Below are 19,572 nucleotides of genomic sequence, written 5' to 3' on the forward strand. Positions count from 1 at the left end.
GACTTATGCCACACACAACCGATAAGGGGATCCCATACTTCATTTTGCCATTCAGCTACTATGGTTCTCTGTGGGCTTTCCAGACCATGTTCCTATTCGCCCTAGAACCATACCCGACCCGTTCCACTGCGAGCGATTCCAATAACAAGGCACTAATTGCAGGGATAAGAAATATGAGTAGGGATATCGACACATATCTGACAATCCCCAAAGATGAACTCAGTCCCTACACCCGTTGGAACGTGACTAAACATGGGGTTTACCTGGTCAAGAGCCAGGCAGCAAAGAAATCCCGCCCAGTTTGGATAGTGCCCCACCGAGGTCACTTATGCTTACAGGGTATTGGTAGGGACCCCACAGCACAGTTAGGAAAGAGCATTTGCACGGAAACATATGTATTTGCTTCCCGAACTTCCCCTATACTTTTGGCAGCCAAAGGCACGTATTTCGTTTGCCACGACCAAGCCTACACGTGGTTGCCCCCTGACTTCTCAGGTACATGTTTTATCTCATTTCTGCTGCCTCCCACCTACACGGCCAGAGCAGATTACCATCGGACAAGGACAGCTAGGAGTGTCGTGAGTAAAGACGACACCGCGGGTCAGGAATTCGCTGACTTCGCAAAGGGTTTTCTGCCATTTTGGGGGCCTATGGTGAACAGCAGAAATATTCGCCAGTTATCGAGGATAGTTGAATCCGCCGTGACTACGACGGCCGGAGCACTTGGCAATCTGACAACCGAGCTTCAGTCGGATCGACTTATGACCCTTCAGAACCGAATTGCCTTAGACATCATACTCGCCGATCGTGGTGGTGTGTGTAGAGTCATCCAATCCAGTTGTTGCATATTCATCCCTGATAACGCACCGACAGTATACCAGGCCATCTCCAAACTACACGAAATATCTGGTTCCCTTCACGTTGAGAAAGGGGATTGGTCCCTGCTGGGGTGGTTCTGGGAGCTGATCACTGCCTGGGGATGGAAAACTTTGATCTTCATTGGGATGATCTTGGCACTTCTGTTCATGTTTTGCCGATGTATACAGTGTGCTCCTGCACTATGTGGCCTCTGTGCTACCTCGTGGGTACGGAAGCCTGTGTCACAGGACGAGCTGAGTAACAGAATGATGCTACAGCAACATCTCCACGAATTTCTTCATACCGATTTGGACTCAGATTAGCATGAGTTATTGCCTTATATGAGGGCAAAAGGAGGGTCTGTGGTTCTAAAAATCCGGACCGTGGTGTTTTCCCGATATCGAGGTCCAATACCCGTGTCACAAAACCTCAACGTACCAAGACGATTTTGGTATCTATGAACCGATAATAATTAGGACATCATTCCTATGTATTTGCGTCACAATCGAGGGTTGCCAACACCCCAAAATCGTAGTTTCCGTCCCCATCCCTTAAACTCCATTTTGTGAACGGCATCCATCTTGCATCTTGCCCTCATGTTAAGTCAATTAAAGGTCGAGCTTGATCAAAAGGGACACGTCCACCTTTCGTGACTTCCCCCTGACCTGTCCCAACTGACTCCATTGCCTTAGGCCAAACCTGTTTGGGCAGCTCCTCGCCCAGTGGCCGAATACGATAGCATCAATACATAACATTCCACAAACCATTCACTACATACAGACCATGCTTTCTGCAAACATGCACCTGTCCACATTCCTTGTTTATGGCCAGTTTTATGACTGGGTTGTACCTTTCTTTATTAAGGTTTCATCGATATCTGATGGGAGTTCCAGGCCTAACTGGGTAATCTATCAACAAACTGGACATCTAAAATATGGGCTTGCTTACATGACTCCGCTCTTTGTATTATTGTAGAAATATGTGTATAGCCATATCATAAACTCAGGAATTCTTGCTTGCAGCTATTATTTTTGTATATAAGGAGACGGCTGGTTCTGTAAAAACGAACAGTCTCCCGAGAACCTACTCTCCGTGTGGTGTACTTCTGGGACACGTGTTACTTGGTAGCTACCAATAAAACTTGATCTTTGACGGTAACTAGAAGACTCAGTGTTTCTGTGGTCCGGAACAAGGGAGAACTCAGAGGTCTTCGGGTGCTACCCCCTGGCACCACCGGGTTCCTAAAAACCCGGCACCTCAGAGATCGACGAGATCAAGCTTGCCTGCCTTCCAACAGCCCGATCCACAGTCCCTGCAGAGCTGAGACCCGTGGAGGCGACCGGAAGCGTGGGGCACGCCATCTTGGAAAGACCACGAGACGCTGACAGTGCAGCCCACGAGTGACCCTCGAAGCTGTACACCGGGGTTTGAGAAGCCCCAACCCTGAGCCACACTTGCACCGAAGTTCAGCCCTCCACACTCGACGAGTGCTGCGTGGGGCCCTTCTGCTTCTTTTGGCTCAACGCGTTGGCCCGGTCACTTGCCAGCCGGCTTGTGGCCCCTGTGCCGACGAAACTTGAAATTCGACCTGCGATTCTGGTTGCTCCAGATTTGCACCAGCTCCCCTGAAAAGGAGCCCCCACTCTGACCCTCCTGGTTCGAGTGAGAAGCAATCTCCCGGTTCCGCGTGGATTGCTTTTGCCAAGTGTTGTTTGCTCCAATCTTGAAGCCGACAGCGCCGACGGCGAGAGCCTGCGTGGGACAGATCGTGACCTGCTCCTGGAAATCGTAGATGCCCCCGAGCCCACGTGACAGCGGAGAGAAGCTCCTCGACGACCACCTGACTGTGCCCGACATTGCCTGGTTCCGTCCTGGTTCCACCCTGGTCACTGCTGAGTGACCCAGACTCTGTCCCCTCTGCTTTCAGGTACTTTTCGACTTGAGTCCACCCTTGGACTCCACCGGACACTTCTCTTTCACCCCGCCTGCAGCCCTTTCAGCTTCAAGCACCAAGAGCCTGCGTGACGAAACCCGACTCAACTTCGACCCTGTGCACCCGCTTCCTGTGGGTGAGGTAACTTTGCTCCGCCGGTGTTCCCACACTGGTACACATCTCTAGGGTCTGTGTCTTAAGTTTTGTTCCTCTAGGTTCAGCGGAAGTGTCCTTAAACTTTAACTCTACAACTTTTACGCACCATTGGTTAACATTGGTGCATGCGTGCGCTTTCCGCACTGCACCCGAATCCCGTGGGCCTCTCCCGACTTCAGCATTGCTTGTCCCGACTGCTCCCAGCGATTCCCTAGGCCCTAGGCCTAACCACTGTTCGATTGGTACCTCTTATACCACTTGTTTAGTATATGGTCTGAGTGGCCCCTCGCCCTCATCCATATTTGTGCAACTTTGTATGTTATACTGTGCTTTTGATTTAACGCTTGTGCCCCTTTATTCATAAAGAGTACTGGGGATTGTTTTTAGTAATAAACACATATATTTTTATAATATATACTTGTGTGGTGTCCTTTCATTTGATATTACAGGATTGTATGTGGTAAAACAGCTCGCTTAACACGACCTCTTAAGTTAAGCCTTTAGGCTGCTTAGTCCATGCTACCCCTAGGATAGCTTGTCTAATAAGGTTGACTTACAACCAGACACCATAAGGGATTGTTTGGTCTGATAACCGGTGGTTCCAGAATTGGAAACATCACCTATCAGGCCAACTTCTCACATTGGTGAGCAGCGGTGCGAATTTGAGCTTGCTGTTGTTTTACCATTGCAATCTTTTATCAAATTGAAAGATCACATCAGGTACCTCTAGGTACATATAAATCAAAAGCTTAGCATATTTAAGTTCTACTGAACTTAGTAGTTGTAGATTAAAGGGAGTAGCACACCCTGACTACAACTCACTTTCAAGGTACAGTAGGGAAACACTTAGTGTAGGTAGGTGCATCACTTACACCACACTAGAGTCATGTCGGACACAGGAAAAGCCTCAGGGTCTGCTCCTGTGACAGTTGACCTTACCGAGGCAACTTCCAGCTATGACAAATTAACCCGAAAGGACTTGATTGCCTTGTGCATCTCAAGAGGGTTAAAAAGGGGCAGAAGTCCCACCAGTCCTATCCTGATAGCCATTCTAGAACAGGATGACTTAGAGAAGGCGAATGCAGTTCCCTTAGAGTCAGGAGATGGAGTGAACCCCCCTGTAACTGATACCCCTCCAGAAGAAGAAGAAGAGGAAGAGGAGGAAGAGGAGGAGGAGGAGGACTCAGATGTAGAGGACCCAGAAAAACAGGATCAGAGGGGTAGCCAGGTCCTAGTTGCCAGGCTTAACCAGGCCAACTTAGACCTACTGGGAAATGGAGAGGGCCAGCACCTCCCCAGATCCCACCATGTCATTCTCCCAGGCAACAGAAGAGTGAGATCTCCCTCAGGGGACTCTCATATTTCTAGTGCCTCAAGAGAATCTCAGAGAGGTATGACTGCCTCTCAGAAGATAGAGCATAGGGCCAGAATGAGGGCTGTCAAACTCCAAATAGAGAGGGAGGAGGTAGCCTTGGCTCAAGCTAGACTTGCCTTGGCAAGAGAGCAGAAATTGTGTGGCTTAGATGCCACTGGTGGCAGCAACATTCCTAGAGAAAAAGACAGGAGCTATGATAATAGAAACCTGACAAAAATTGTGGCCCCCTACAAGGAAGGGGATGACATCCACAAATGGATGACTGCTCTTGAGAGAGCCTGCATGGTACAGCAGGTTCCTCAGGATCAGTGGGCTGCAATTTTATGGTACTCCTTTTCTGAGAAAGGGAGGGACAGGCTCCTCACAGTTAGACCTGAGGATGCCAAAAACTACTCTGTCTTGAAGAGTGCTCTTATTGAAGGGTTTGGCCTAACCACTGAGCAATACAGGTTGTTGTTCAGAGACACCCAAAAAGCACAGACTCAAGACTGGACTGATTTCGTAGATTGTGCCACTAAGGCTCTGGAGGGTTGGTTGCAGGGAAGTAAAGTTTCAGACTATACAGGATTGTACAATCTTATCATGAGAGAACAGATCCTTAATAACTGTACAAACCAGCTGGTGCATCAATACCTTATTGACTCTGATCTGACCTCTCCCCAAGAATTGGGAAAGAAGGCAGGCAAATGGGTCAGAACAAGGATTAAGCAGAAACCCCAGAACCAAGGTGGTGACCAGAAGAAAACAGACCAGAAGGGTGGAAATCAGAAAGATAAAGAAAAAGACCAGAAGTCTTCAGGCCCCCAAACTAATAATAAGGAGGGTGGTTCCCAAAATGGAAACAAGAAAAAGAAGAATAATGGCCCAAAGAAGCCTTGGTGTAATACCTGCAAATCAGTTTCACACTGGGGCAGTGAATGCACCAAGACAAATCCAGTCCCCACCACTGCAGCTCCTAAAGCAACTGCACCCCCTAGTACAGTCAGCAGTGGTGGAACACAGCCAAAGGGTGTAGTAGGGTTAACCCTGGGTACTGAAGTAGGATCTGGCCTAGTCAGAATCCCTACTCAGGCAGTTCTCCTATATGATGTGGACTTAACTTTGTCCACTACAGTAAGCCCCAGTAACCTGGGCAAATATAGGCAGACGCCTTTAATTAATGAGAAACTGGCTCAGGCCTACAGGGACACATGTGCCAGTGTCACAATGGTGACACCTGACTTTGTGGACCCTGGACAGATTGTACTAGGTGAAAGTTACCTAGTGACCAATGCCAGCAACTCCACTACTTCCCATAGTGTGGCAGTTGTGAACTTCTCCTGGGGAGGGGTAGATGGCCTAAAGAAAGTTGTTGTGAGTGCAGACCTCCCAGTAGACGGTCTGTTAGGCAATGATCTTGAAAGCTCAGTTTGGTCAGAAGTGGAGTACAGGACTCATGCAGAAATGCTAGGGATTTCAGCTCATGTCCTTGCAGTGACAAGGTCTCAGGCTAAGAAGTGCCTTCCTGAACCAGTGGTGGATCTTGGAACAATAGACCAACCACAACCCAAGAGAAGGAGCAAGAGAGGAAAGGCTGAGCCTTCCACGTTGCCCCAGGTTGAGGATCAAGTTTCAGAGGAAACTGATTCTGCAGTCCAAGAGGAGACTGTCTCTGAGGAACTTCAACCTGACCAGGTTGAGTTTCTGGGGACAGGGGGATCCTCAAGGGCAGACCTGAGGCAGGCTCAATTAGATTGCCCTTCCCTTGAACCCCTCAGACAGCAGGCTGCTGCTGAGGCTGCTGGGGATGCCCAAGGTACCCATACTGTGTATTGGGATGATGGACTCCTTTACTCAGAGGCTAGAGACCCCAAGCCTGGTACAGCCAGGAGGTTGGTTATACCTCTGAAGTTTAGGGGCTTCCTCCTTACCTTGGCCCATGATATTCCCCTTGCAGGACACTTAGGCCAGAACAAGACGTGGGACAGGCTTGTTTCACACTTTCACTGGCCTCATATGTCAGAAAATGTCAAGGAGTTTTGTCGCTCCTGTGTCACTTGCCAGGCCAGTGGTAAGTCAGGTGGCACATCAAAGGCCCCCCTCATACCACTACCTGTGGTGGGGGTACCCTTTGAAAGAGTTGGAATAGATATTGTGGGTCCCATGGATCCTCAAACAGCATCTGGAAACAGATTTATACTGGTGGTAGTGGATCATGCCACCAGGTATCCAGAGGCTATTCCCCGGAGGACCACCACAGCACCTGTGGTGGCAAAAGCCCTCATTGCAGTTTTCTCAAGAGTGGGCTTTCCAAAGGAGGTACTGTCAGACAGAGGTACAAACTTCATGTCTAGCTATTTAAAAGCAATGTGGAAGGAGTGTGGAGTAAACTACAAGTTTACCACACCCTATCACCCACAGTGCAATGGGCTTGTGGAGAGATTCAACAAGACCCTGAAGGGAATGATAAAAGGATTACCAGAGAAGCTTAGGCGGAAATGGGACATTCTTTTACCCTGCTTGCTCTTTGCTTACAGAGAGGTCCCACAGAAGGGGGTTGGCTACAGCCCTTTTGAACTTTTGTTTGGCCACCCTGTGAGGGGTCCATTGTGTTTGGTAAAGGAAGGATGGGAGTTACCTCTCAAAAAGCCCAAACTAGACATTGTGGACTATGTACTTGGTCTCCGCTCCAGGATGGCTGAATACATGGAGAGAGCATCCAAAAACCTGGAGGCCAGCCAAGAATTACAAAAAGCTTGGCATGACCAAAAGGCTGTACTGGTAGAGTTCCAACCAGGACTGAAGGTGTGGGTACTGGAGCCAGTGGCCCCAGCAGCACTCCAGGACAAATGGAGTGGACCCTATCCTATCATTGAGAAAAAGGGAGAAGTCACCTATCTGGTTGACTTGGGAACCCCTAGGAGCCCTCACAGGGTAATCCATGTGAATAGTTTGAAAGCATTTGTGGACAGGGAGGACATGAGCTTGCTCATGGCCACAGATGGGGATCAGGAGGAAGAGAGTGACCCTCTCCCAGACCTGCTTTCTCAGAACCCTGATGATGGTTCAGTTGATGGAGTAGCCTTGGCAGGCAGCCTCACTGACCAGCAACAGAGGGACTGCAGACAAGTTTTGCAGGCCCACAGGCATTTGTTTTCACTCAAACCCAGCCAGACTGACTGGTGCACCCATGTGGTGGACACTGGTGACAGTCTGCCTGTGAAGAATAAGATCTACAGGCAACCTGACCATGTCAGGGATTGCATCAAGGCTGAGGTGCAAAAGATGTTGGAGCTTGGAGTGATTGAGCCATCAGAGAGCCCATGGGCCAGCCCAGTAGTCCTTGTGCCAAAACCTCATACCCAAGATGGAAAGAGAGAAATGAGGTTTTGCGTGGACTACAGGGGTCTCAATGCTGTCACTAGGACAGATGCTCACCCCATTCCAAGAGCAGATGAGCTCATTGACAGACTGGCTTCTGCCAAGTTTCTGAGCACATTTGATTTGACAGCTGGCTACTGGCAAATCAGACTAGCTGAGGAGTCAAAAGCCAAAACAGCATTCTCTACCCCTAGTGGACACTATCAGTTTGTGGTAATGCCCTTTGGTTTGAAGAATGCACCTGCCACTTTCCAAAGGTTGGTGAACCAAGTCCTTGCTGGGTTGGATGACTTTTGTGCAGCGTATCTAGATGATATTGCTGTCTTTAGCTCCACCTGGGAGGATCATCTGATCCACCTGAAGAAGGTTTTGGAGGCTCTGCAAAAGGCAGGCCTAACTATCAAGGCTACTAAGTGCCAGATAGGGCAGAGTAAGGTTGTGTACCTGGGCCACCTAGTAGGTGGGGGTCAGGTTCAACCACTGGAGAGCAAAATCCAGACCATACAGGACTGGGCTCCTCCAGTTACCCAGACACAAGTCAGAGCCTTCTTGGGCCTGACTGGGTATTACAGAAAGTTTGTGAAAAACTATGGGTCTATAGTGACACCATTAAATGACTTGACATCCAAGAAGATGCCAAAAAAGGTTCAGTGGACAGTTAGCTGTCAAAAGGCATTTGAGGACCTGAAGAAGGCCATGTGCTCTGCACCTATCCTGAAGAGTCCTGACTACTCCAAACAGTTCATTGTACAGACAGATGCTTCTGAGTTGGGGGTGGGAGCTGTGCTCTCACAACTTAATCAAGATGGTCAAGACCAGCCCATTGCTTTTATTAGCAGAAGGCTGACCCCCAGAGAGAAACGTTGGTCAGCCATTGAGAGGGAGGCCTTTGCTGTGGTTTGGGCCCTGAAGAAGTTGAGGTCCTACTTGTTTGGAACTCACTTCCTAGTTCAGACAGACCATAAGCCCCTCTTGTGGCTCAATCAGATGAAGGGTGAAAATCCCAAACTGCTCAGGTGGTCCATTTCCCTACAGGGGATGGACTTTACAGTGGAGCACCGCCCAGGGACTGACCATGGTAATGCAGATGGTCTCTCCAGGTACTTCCACTTAGAACATGAAGACTTATCTGGTCAAGGTTAGTTTAATGTCCCTGCGTTTGGGGGGGGGTTGTGTAGGAGAGTAGGGTCTGCTATCCTATGGTCAGCCCAAATTTTTGCTTTTTGCTTCACTGGTTTTCGACTACTGAGGCTGTGGGCCTGCTGATCAGACCCCCAGCCTGCTGTTCTCTCACTAAATTAATGATACATGTGCTATAGGCACATACCACAATTGGAAATGGACTCCTTGTCAGCCCCTGTATAATGCACTATAGGTGCCCAGGGCATAGGGGCCACCAAGGCCTACCAGGGGCTGCAGCATATCTTTTGCCACCCCTGGCTGGTTCTTAATTTGACACAACTGGCTGATCACTCAGCTGGGGTAAGGTGGTGTAATCACCCCTTACTTAGATATAGTATACCTATATCTAAACCTATATCTGGACACATATTAACCTGTGAGCCACTCCTATGGAAGGCCTCATCAATCCTGGAGGCAGAGTGTGTGGTTTAATGTGAGATGGAGCTCTAGCATGAGCTGAGCCTGTCTGCAGCTGTCGGGAACAACTCCCTAAGCTGTTTCAGGATAATGCCATACCATATACTCTTAAGCGCCTTATAATCCTCGCGGTTATATAGCAACTTTGGTTTGGCTTTATCAAAACATGTCGTGTAAGGTGTCATACGATTTGGAATACTATCCCCTCGCCAGTTCTGCCGACGGGGATAGCATTCCACCCCTCTAGAGGGGTAAGACATGTTACTTTACTTAAATGCGGTTAATTTCTAAAAGGACCTTGGATCCACAAAATGGATGCCTCTGCCACAGACACGAGTCTGACCCCCTGAAGCTGACCGAAACTCAGCCAAATGGGGCCTGGACAAAGGGTTTCCTGTCGCAGGGAGGTGTTACACCCCCTCAGACAGGAGATAGCGGATTGTAGCGGGGAGGTTTGAAAGAAACCAGACACTGCCTGGGGAGCACAAGGCTGCCCCTTGCATAATCAGGCCAAACCGGTTCTGGGGCACTCCAGCCCTCGTGCCAGGGCGGCCTGGATCAAAGGAAAGGGGTGTATCCACCCCCTTCCTGGGTCCCACCCATAGGAGGGGACCTAGCAGGTAATCCAGCCCCCCAGATTCGAATAAGAGTGGGAGCAGTGCCAAGACACTTCAGATTATCCTGACGAAACATAAGAAACGAAACTCTGGACCCTTCGACGTCCTACTCGACGTAGAAGCCCGTAGAATCTCCCTTGTGGTCAAGGAGTGACCACCCTGTGCAAACAGGCACCATCCAGCCATCGACGTCTGCTTTGTCGCAGTTCCCGCCGGAACTCGAGCGACAGAGATCGACGAGATCAAGCTTGCCTGCCTTCCAACAGCCCGATCCACAGTCCCTGCAGAGCTGAGACCCGTGGAGGCAACCGGAAGCGTGGGGCACGCCATCTTGGAAAGACCACGAGACGCTGACCGTGCAGCCCACGAGTGACCCTCGAAGCTGTACACCGGGGTTTGAGAAGCCCCAACCCTGAGCCACACTTGCACCGAAGTTCAGCCCTCCACACTCGACGAGTGCTGCGTGGGGCCCTTCTGCTTCTTTTGGCTCAACGCGTTGGCCCGGTCACTTGCCAGCCGGCTTGTGGCCCCTGTGCCGACGAAACTTGAAATTCGACCTGCGATTCTGGTTGCTCCAGATTTGCACCAGCTCCCCTGAAAAGGAGCCCCCACTCTGACCCTCCTGGTTCGCGTGAGAAGCAATCTCCCGGTTCCGCGTGGATTGCTTTTGCCAAGTGTTGTTTGCTCCAATCTTGAAGCCGACAGCGCCGACGGCGAGAGCCTGCGTGGGACAGATCGTGACCTGCTCCTGGACATCGTAGATTCCCCCGAGCCCACGTGACAGCGGAGAGAAGCTCCTCGACGACGACCTGACTGCGCCCGACATTGCCTGGTTCCGTCCTGGTTCCACCCTGGTCACTGCTGAGTGACCCAGACTCTGTCCCCTCTGCTTTCAGGTACTTTTCGACTTAAGTCCACCCTTGGACTCCACCGGACACTTCTCTTTCACCCCGCCTGCAGCCCTTTCAGCTTCAAGCACCAAGAGCCTGCGTGACGAAACCCGACTCAACTTCGACCCTGTGCACCCGCTTCCTGTGGGTGAGGTAACTTTGCTCCGCCGGTGTTCCCACACTGGTACACATCTCTAGGGTCTGTGTCTTAAGTTTTGTTCCTCTAGGTTCAGCGGAAGTGTCCTTGAACTTTAACTCTACAACTTTTACGCACCATTGGTTAACATTGGTGCATGCGTGCGCTTTCCGCACTGCACCCGAATCCCGTGGGCCTCTCCCGACTTCAGCATTGCTTGTCCCGACTGCTCCCAGCGATTCCCTAGGCCCTAGGCCTAACCACTGTTCGATTGGTACCTCTTATACCACTTGTTTAGTATATGGTCTGAGTGGCCCCTCGCCCTCATCCATATTTGTGCAACTTTGTATGTTATACTGTGCTTTTGATTTAACGCTTGTGCCCCTTTATTCATAAAGAGTACTGGGGATTGTTTTTAGTAATAAACACATATATTTTTATAATATATACTTGTGTGGTGTCCTTTCATTTGATATTACAGGATTGTATGTGGTAAAACAGCTCGCTTAACACGACCTCTTAAGTTAAGCCTTTAGGCTGCTTAGTCCATGCTACCCCTAGGATAGCTTGTCTAATAAGGTTGACTTACAACCAGACACCATAAGGGATTGTTTGGTCTGATAACCGGTGGTTCCAGAATTGGAAACATCACCTATCAGGCCAACTTCTCACACATGCTATAGCCAGCAGAGGCTTACCTGGGTGCAAGAGATAGCTGGGTGCCATTCCATAGGCAGCAGAGGCATACCCGGGTGCAAGAGATAGTTGGGCGCCATGCCATAGGCAGCAGATGCTTACCTGGGTGCGAGAGATAGTTGGGTGCCATGCCATAGGCAGCAGATGCTTACCTGGGTGCGAGAGATAGTTGGGCGCCATGCTATAGCCAGCAGAGGCATACCCGAGTGCAAGAGATAGTTGGGTGCCATGCCATAGGCAGCAGACGCTTACCTGGGTGCGAGAGATAGTTGGGCGCCATGCTATAGCCAGCAGAGGCATACCCGAGTGCAAGAGATAGTTTGGCGCCATGTCATAGGCAACAGAGGATTACCTGGGCGGGAGAGATAGTTGGGCGCCATGCCATAGGCAGCAGATGCTTACCTGGGTGCGAGAGATAGTTGGGTGCCATGCTATAGCTAGCAGAGGCTTACCTGGGTGCGAGAGATAGTTGGGCGCCATGCTATAGCCAGCAGACGCTTACCAGGGTGCGAGAGATAGTTGGGCGCCATGCCACAGCCAGCAGAGGCTTACCTGGGTGCGAGAGATAGTTGGGCGCCATGCTATAGCCAGCAGACGCTTACCAGGGTGCGAGAGATAGTTGGGCGCCATGCCACAGCCAGCAGAGGCTTACCTGGGTGCGAGAGATAGTTGGGCGCTATGCTATAGCCAGCAGAGGCATACCCGAGTGCAAGAGATAGTTGGGTGCCATGCCATAGGCAGTAGACGCTTACCTGGGTGCGAGAGATAGTTAGGCGCCATGCTATAGCCAGCAGAGGCTTACCCGAGTGCAAGAGATAGTTGGGTGCCATGCCATGCCATAGGCAGTAGACGCTTACCTGGGTGCGAGAGATAGTTGGGCGCCATGCTATAGCCAGCAGAGGCTTACCCGAGTGCAAGAGATAGTTGGGTGCCATGCCATAGGCAGCAGATGCTTACCTGGGTGCGAGAGATAGTTGGGTGCCATGCCATAGGCAGCAGATGCTTACCTGGGTGCGAGAGATAGTTGGGCGCCATGCTATAGCCAGCAGAGGCATACCCGAGTGCAAGAGATAGTTGGGTGCCATGCCATAGGCAGTAGACGCTTACCTGGGTGCGAGAGATAGTTGGGCGCCATGCCACAGCCAGCAGAGGCTTACCTGGGTGTGAGAGATAGTTGGGCTCCATGCCACAGCCAGCAGAGGCTTACCTGGGTGTGAGAGATAGTTGGGCTCCATGCTATAAGCAGCAAAGTCTTACTTGAGTGTGAGAGATAGTTGAGCTATAGCCAGCAGAGGCATACCCGGGTGCAAGAGATAGTTGGGCACCATGCTATAGCCAGCAGAGGCATACCCGAGTGCAAGAGATAGTTGGGCGCCATGCCATAGGCAGCAAAGTCTTACTTGAGTGTGAGAGATAGTTGGGTGCCATGCCATAGGCAGTAGACGCTTACCTGGGTGCCAGAGATAGTTGGGCGCCATGCTATAGCCAGCAGAGGCTTACCTGGGTGTGAGAGATAGTTGGGCGCCATGCTATAGCCAGCAGAGGCATACCAGAGTGCAAGAGATAGTTGGGCGCCATGCCATAGGCAGCAAAGTCTTACTTGAGTGTGAGAGATAGTTGAGCTATAGGCAGCATGAAATAGCAGTATCATAAATGTGTCCAAAGCCTTGGTTTGGCTCATAACCAGCCACATTGACCACAGTCTGACAAGCGAATCTGACGCACCCTACTTGTTGGTACCTTAAAGTAGTCGCCAAAAGACCAATTGCCCAGCATCTCAAAGAAGGTGTGATGGTAAACGTCGCGTCCCACGTCCTCCAGGTCATTGTGTTTGCCACCGGCGCGCACGCACTTCTGACTGTTCACCACACGCCGGTACTGGGCCATCTCGCTTCGGGGATCCACAGTGCCTAAAAAGATGGGTTTGAACTGCCAGGAAAGAGACAAAGCAGCAGTAAGAGGACCTGTGACAGCTGCAAATGGACATTTAATCAAGCAACAGAGGCATGGAGAACTACTGGGTGAAAATCAAATCAGTTATAGTATGAAATTCCACACTTTCCTTATTGTTTGTTGGGAAGCCTCATGTTTATGCAATCTAAATTTCTCCTCATTTCTCCATTTTTTGATAATTATATTTAAAATGCACATTTAGCGCTCACAACCTCTCGATTTTATGTCAAGACGGAAGGCTAGCATTATACATAACCTTTTATTTACCACTTCTGAGCAGCACTTATGGCTTCAACTAGAATAGCATGAAGTAATAGAACATCCATTGAGTACATAAACCCCAATGCTCCAATCCCATCCTCTTTTGTTTGCTGCTTCTGAGGAGGTGAGTATATTTTTAACCTTTTGTATATGAATACAGTTGAATAGGTTTTAATAGAAACTTACAAAAATAGTTAGTATGGTTTGAGATTGGTATGCTTGCGAGTATGTATGAAATACCCAATTTTCAGGTAAATTAAATGGGCTACATTGCATGGTGTAGGTATTGATAGGTAACTAGTTTCTGGTCTTCACTAAGAACCGAGGTGTGAGCTTCTTGAATTCTCATTCGATTTATGAAAGGATATGAAACGAGAGGAGGCGCTGCACGATCATAGGATACGCCAAGGTATCCAACTGAAGTTGTACCTGTCAAGCAAACAAGAAATGAACTCATCCAAAATGCCATTAAGTTCTCAGGTATGGACGCTGCATATGAAATAAATCAACGGCAGCGATTCTGCATAAATCCAATTTAGGGGGGTGCCTAGAGAGTTTCACCTACAATGATATCAACTACTACTTCCTTCTCACTGCCCTGTAATTCTGCCTCAAATTCATGCATAAGTGGGAAGAGGAAGACATCTCCATGTTTAGATCTCCTCATTGAAGTGTCAACTCAACCATGGCCGGTGTGAGCTTGCCACATTGTACAGCGGCCATGACAGTGACTGATGCCCCAGTGTCCGCGAGTACCTATATTTCCCATCCTTCAATGGAATGTTGCATTTGGGGGCGTTCAGGCTCGCTCTGACCCCTTCCCAATTAAAGAAATTATAAACATCTCTTTGTGGTCAACCTCATTGGAGCTCAGTGACTGTTTCCTTTGCGCGTCTCCAGAATGCATCGCACACACAACAGAGCTGTACTTGTACCCCTACTCACGCTGTCATGCACATCTTGGCTTAATGACCGCAAATGTCACACGAGAAGCACTTGCACCCTTTTGCTGATTCAAGCCACACAGGTGGTAGGTCACTAGCACAGTACACCCAGTGTGAGATACTCACTTCTGAATCAGATCTATGGTGTGTGCAGATGGCTGCAGATCAGTGCGTGTTCTATGTTAGAGAAATCACCAATTCAGTGCGAATGACCGTCACATGGGACAACCTTTGAGTCCTTCCTGATCCCAGTACGCTGCCACGGGTAAGCAGGGTATCCTCACGACCTGTCTACATGTTGGACAGGCCACATGAAGGGCTCGCTCCCTCCCCGCAGGACAGGGCCCGGGCCGCCGTCAGCACCATTGCCCGGCCCAGCCGCCATCTTGGACACGGCACCACGCGGCCGCGCGGCCTCAGCCCGACCCCAACCCTGGGCCTGGCCAGGCCCCGACATCCCGGCACCACCCTCCACCCAGGAGGTGAACGGACCACTTGGCAGGTCAATGGGAGTAAGAAGTGTCGATGGCTCTCCCCCGCCAGGTGCCGAGCACCCCCAGCCTCCTCGGGCGCTGGCTCCACCCCCCTGCTGCGTGTCTGGACTCCCTCATCCCAGACCTCCCGACCTCCAAGAGCGAGGGTCCGGACATCAAAGGGCGCCAGACCTATAACTGAGGCCGCCCCAGGACAGGAAGGCAGTTGTATCCTGGAGTCGAGAGACACCGCGACGAACTCATCCTTGACGGACTGCTGGCGCTGCCACAGCCCTGCCTTGTGAACTATTGTCCTGCCTGCTGGCGCTGCCGCGGCCCTCTGCAACCTTCATCCTCGTGGGACCTGCTGGCGCTGCCGCGGCCCGTTGTAACCTTCATCCTCGTGGGACCTGCTGGCGCTGCCGCGGCCCGTTGCAACCTGCATTCTCGTGGGACCTGCTGGCGCTGCCGCGGCCCGTTGTAACCTTCATCCTCGTTGGGACCTGCTGGCGCTGCCGCGGCCCGTTGCCACCCACGACCTCTTCGGGACCTGCCGGCGCTGCCGCGGTCTGACCCATCCGAACACCGAGCTCGAGGATTGTGAGCTATCACCGTTACACCTCAGTACCCGTGGGTACCAAGACTGTCCCGCTACCCCCTTCCCTTACTAGAGACTAGAATTGAGAGGATCATCGTGTCCTGATCGCCTTGTATCGTACCACTCTACTACCAGAAGTGCCTATAAAAGGTGTTACCCTGATCTTTGTGTGGTGTCCATCTGTGGGGGGGAAGTTACCTGTCTGTGCGATCACTGTGCTCGGCCGACCCTCCAGGTCCCCGTCTAACACTACACAATTTTGCAACCATCTATCCCCATATAAGGGGACCAACTTTCTCGTCAAGGTCTGACAATGCTTCTTTTAGTGCTGGTTTGCACATTAAACTGGAAGATGTCAGCAGACATGTGCTTAGCATCAGTGTGAGAGCTCCTTGTCCACTTTCACCTGTCGACCAAACTGTGCATTTAAATGCACTCATGCAAAATTGGAGTCGCTGTGACGCTGACAGATCAGACCGCATTAAGTGTTGAATTGTCTGTGAATAGCATGAGAACGACAAAGACAAGAAAGTGCATAACAAATTTGCATGAGAAGACGTTTATAAACTGCAGAATAGCTGCATGAGACAGCATGACAATCCGCAGCATATGCATGACTGAACAATGGGCTCCCAAGGAGTTGCATGCGACCATGTGCAAAGCAGGATTTCATCAGGCATAGTAAGATCTATATAAATGGTAATAACACATAGATGATATGTTTTTGGCTTTGTTATGGCAAAAGACAATTTATAGTGCATAGAACAAAGAAGTGACGTTGCTGTAATGAGCTATAAGAAATGACTCCTTTAATGGATACTACTATTCTAGACATTTCCTTGAAACAGCTGCATTGCTCCTGAAATCCCCATGCAGGGCTGCTGACGTATCCCTTTTCTAACACTACACAGGCACCCTGTGTATCGCCTGGTCTTTTGTTAGGGGAGGTTTTGGCCCAGGACAGATGGAGTTTGACAGCCATGAGCTGTCCAAAATAAATTGAACAGCGTCAGTACTGGCGATGTGCAACAGTGGATGCCAAGGTCTGTGGATGTAGACCGCCCCTCAACCCCCCCTCCCCCCCACACGCACACAGACCTTCACTGGCTTGTACTTTTGTTAGTAGCTCCTTGAGCTCCAAACACAAACTTCAGAAGATATCCAGGGTTCTTGGTTTTACCCAGTAGAAGGGCAGGAAGAAGGAATCATTTACAATTGGGTGGTAACGGGAAATCCTCTTATTTTTATGAAAGCGCTAAGATAAGAACTCACTAGTGGTATTTTCTTCACATTGCCATCCCTACAATGAATGAAATTCCACTGATGCAATCTCCTCTAGAGCCGGCTCTTCCATCAGGAATCAAATGAGGATTCTTAATCATCCACCTCTAAATGAGGTCCCTAGACTGCTGGACTGCAAGGGGACTAAGCTCGTGTATGTGATATACTGTCCATCCTTCCATTGTTGTTATAGACCAGTGAACCTTGGAGAACCCTTCCATCATTCCTCAAATCTTCACTTTGCTCTTTGCTCTTTTGTTCCTTCGTTGGTTCTCTGGTGTAGAATTTTACTTTCTACTCTGCTCTCTCTCACTTTACCATTCTCTTGTACTTTTCCTCCTCTCCACTTATTCTTTCTCATTTCCATGTTCTTCCTCATTTCTTCTCCCCTATTCTTCTGCTTTTCTAACTTTCCTTTTATTCTATGCTCTCTCGTCTTTTCCAAATATTGTTTCTCTTTTCTTTCCTCTTCTCATCTCATCACGCCACCATGTGTGCCAGTATAAGCGAGGAGTATTAGCTTATTTGCAGTGTGCTCCTCATTGTATGTTCTCAGTTTCATCTGAGACAGTGCCCCTGGACTGTAAGCGACATTGTTAGTGTGCCCAAAGTGGCACATGTTGGTGTTGAGCAGCGCTGTGGGTGTCCGGTCAATTAGTGCTCTGCAGATCATGGTGAATGTAATGTAGTGCCTAGTATACTCGGCAGCTGAGGATGTGGTGGGACAGGCAAAGAGGCAGGGGATGGAGGCCCTGGACATAGTGACTATCCATACCTGGCAACACACCCCCATTTAGCGAGTCACACCCTCTTTTAACCTCCATTCACATGCTTGACCACAAAAATGCCTCTGTGGGCTTCATTGGGCCATCCCTTTTCAAACCTATATCACCCTCCAAAAAAGTGTTAATTCTCCACCCACCTTAATGGGACCAGCCACTTAAGCACCTGGCTTCACCTGCATTTTTGAGTCAAGAGGTTGACAGGTACACTATGTTTGTAATGCTAGCTGTACGACATGCCGCGGCATCCAGGACTGTTGTTACTGCCTGTGCGGCCATCCAGCTGCCTGCGGCTCACTTGCCTCAGACCAGGGACACTCAGTACATGCCCTGCTCCCCCTCACCAGACCACTGGACAATTCCAGGTGAGTGTGCCACCTACAGAGGTATTTGGGCATTTTGAGACTTTTTCATGTTGTTTCTTTTTTAGCTTTTTCTCAACAACCAAGAAACTCACCCAATATATGTAAACCTACCACCTCTTGCAATACGTTTTGGTAAATTTAAAATATATTTTTGCATTTTAAAGAGCGCAAAAGTTTCTCGACGGCATAAGAGAACGTTACATGAGTACCAGACATTACACTTCTTTTTAGGCACAAAAGTTAACCGATTTGCTCAGTATCACAGGGTGTTGAGCCGGGGCCGGGACTCAGTGGTTGCCGCCTGTAAGGTGACAAAAATCCTAGCGACTCAGTCACATTGTCTCTAAATATGTAGGCCAGAGCCTGGGAAGCCTTAAGCTTATCCCAAGTTTAGGGTAGATGAAACGTATGTTCTATTTGTTCATCTTTTATATTTACGACCAGTGCTTTACATGGGCCGGCACTGTCCAGTACTGAGTACCGGCTCTTTTTTATTTTGAGAAGGAGTACCTGCACTTCACAAAAGAAATATAATACTTTTAATTGGAGAGTACAGGCACTTCTCAGAAACAAGCACTTCTATTTTTACAGTTCAAGCACTATTTACAACTCAAAAAAAGCAAAGCACCTTGAGGCACAGGCAGCAGGCACTACACCCGGAAGTACCACATCAGCCTCACCGCGTCATCCATTTTAAGGTCAGGCAAAATATGACGTCCCCTGCCAATACAGTCTGAAAGTCAAAACTATCTGCTTGATAACTCCGCCCCTTCCTCGAAGTCCCGCCCACTCCTGCAGATGCCACGCCCCACTCCTGCCGCACTGACGCTCACTGACCTGGTTCATGCCCGCGTTGACGAAGAGCAGGCTGGGGTCGCCGCGCGGACGCACGGGGGCGGAAGGCACGCGCTGGTGACCGCCGCGCTCCCGGAAGAACGTCAGGAAGGTCTCGCGCACCGCCGCCGAGGAGGAGCCGAGCGCGCGGCGCGTGGTGGCCAGCGTCCCCCTGGCCCGCGAGCAGAGGCGGGCGGCCATCTTACAGAGGGCACCGAAGTGACAGCAGAGGGGGGGCAAGCTTCCCGCCGAGATAGAAAACGGACAAACGGCGCACTAGAAACAGAAAAGGGACGAGGGGATTAAGTGATGAAATTGAAAAGGGACTTGAACCTGAAAGAAACAGGGCTTGTTAAGGTGCACCTCTGAATTCTGGGACTTGGAGGTTTTTTTAAATTCCATTTTAAAATAGGACTACAAGTCCCAGAATTCAAAGGAAAAATCCTGAACTGGCCCAACAC

The 19,572-nt window shown here is 49.9% G+C and overlaps 1 protein-coding gene across 2 annotated transcripts in view; it reads right to left on the minus strand.

The window, feature by feature from the left end:
- The window catches only part of LOC144822097 (alanine--tRNA ligase, mitochondrial-like), a 246,721-nt gene extending 227,403 nt beyond the window's left edge, over positions 1-19,318 (minus strand). Inside the window, exons 1-2 of one of the 2 annotated variants that reach the window (XM_078679220.1) lie at positions 19,115-19,318; positions 13,361-13,549 (exon numbers count right to left, since the gene is read on the minus strand). In XM_078679220.1, coding sequence (XP_078535346.1) covers positions 13,361-13,549; positions 19,115-19,312 — 387 coding nt within the window. In that variant the 5' untranslated portion in view covers positions 19,313-19,318. Of the gene's footprint in view, positions 1-13,360; positions 13,550-18,905; positions 18,977-19,114 lie in introns of those variants that run through there. The other variant, XM_078679221.1, reaches the window with a different exon arrangement.
- Between the last annotated feature and the right edge of the window lie 254 nt (positions 19,319-19,572).

The sequence above is a fragment of the Lissotriton helveticus genome, chromosome 3_1 (genome assembly GCF_964261635.1).
Source record: "Lissotriton helveticus chromosome 3_1, aLisHel1.1, whole genome shotgun sequence".
Taxonomy (NCBI): Eukaryota; Metazoa; Chordata; class Amphibia; order Caudata; family Salamandridae; genus Lissotriton; species Lissotriton helveticus.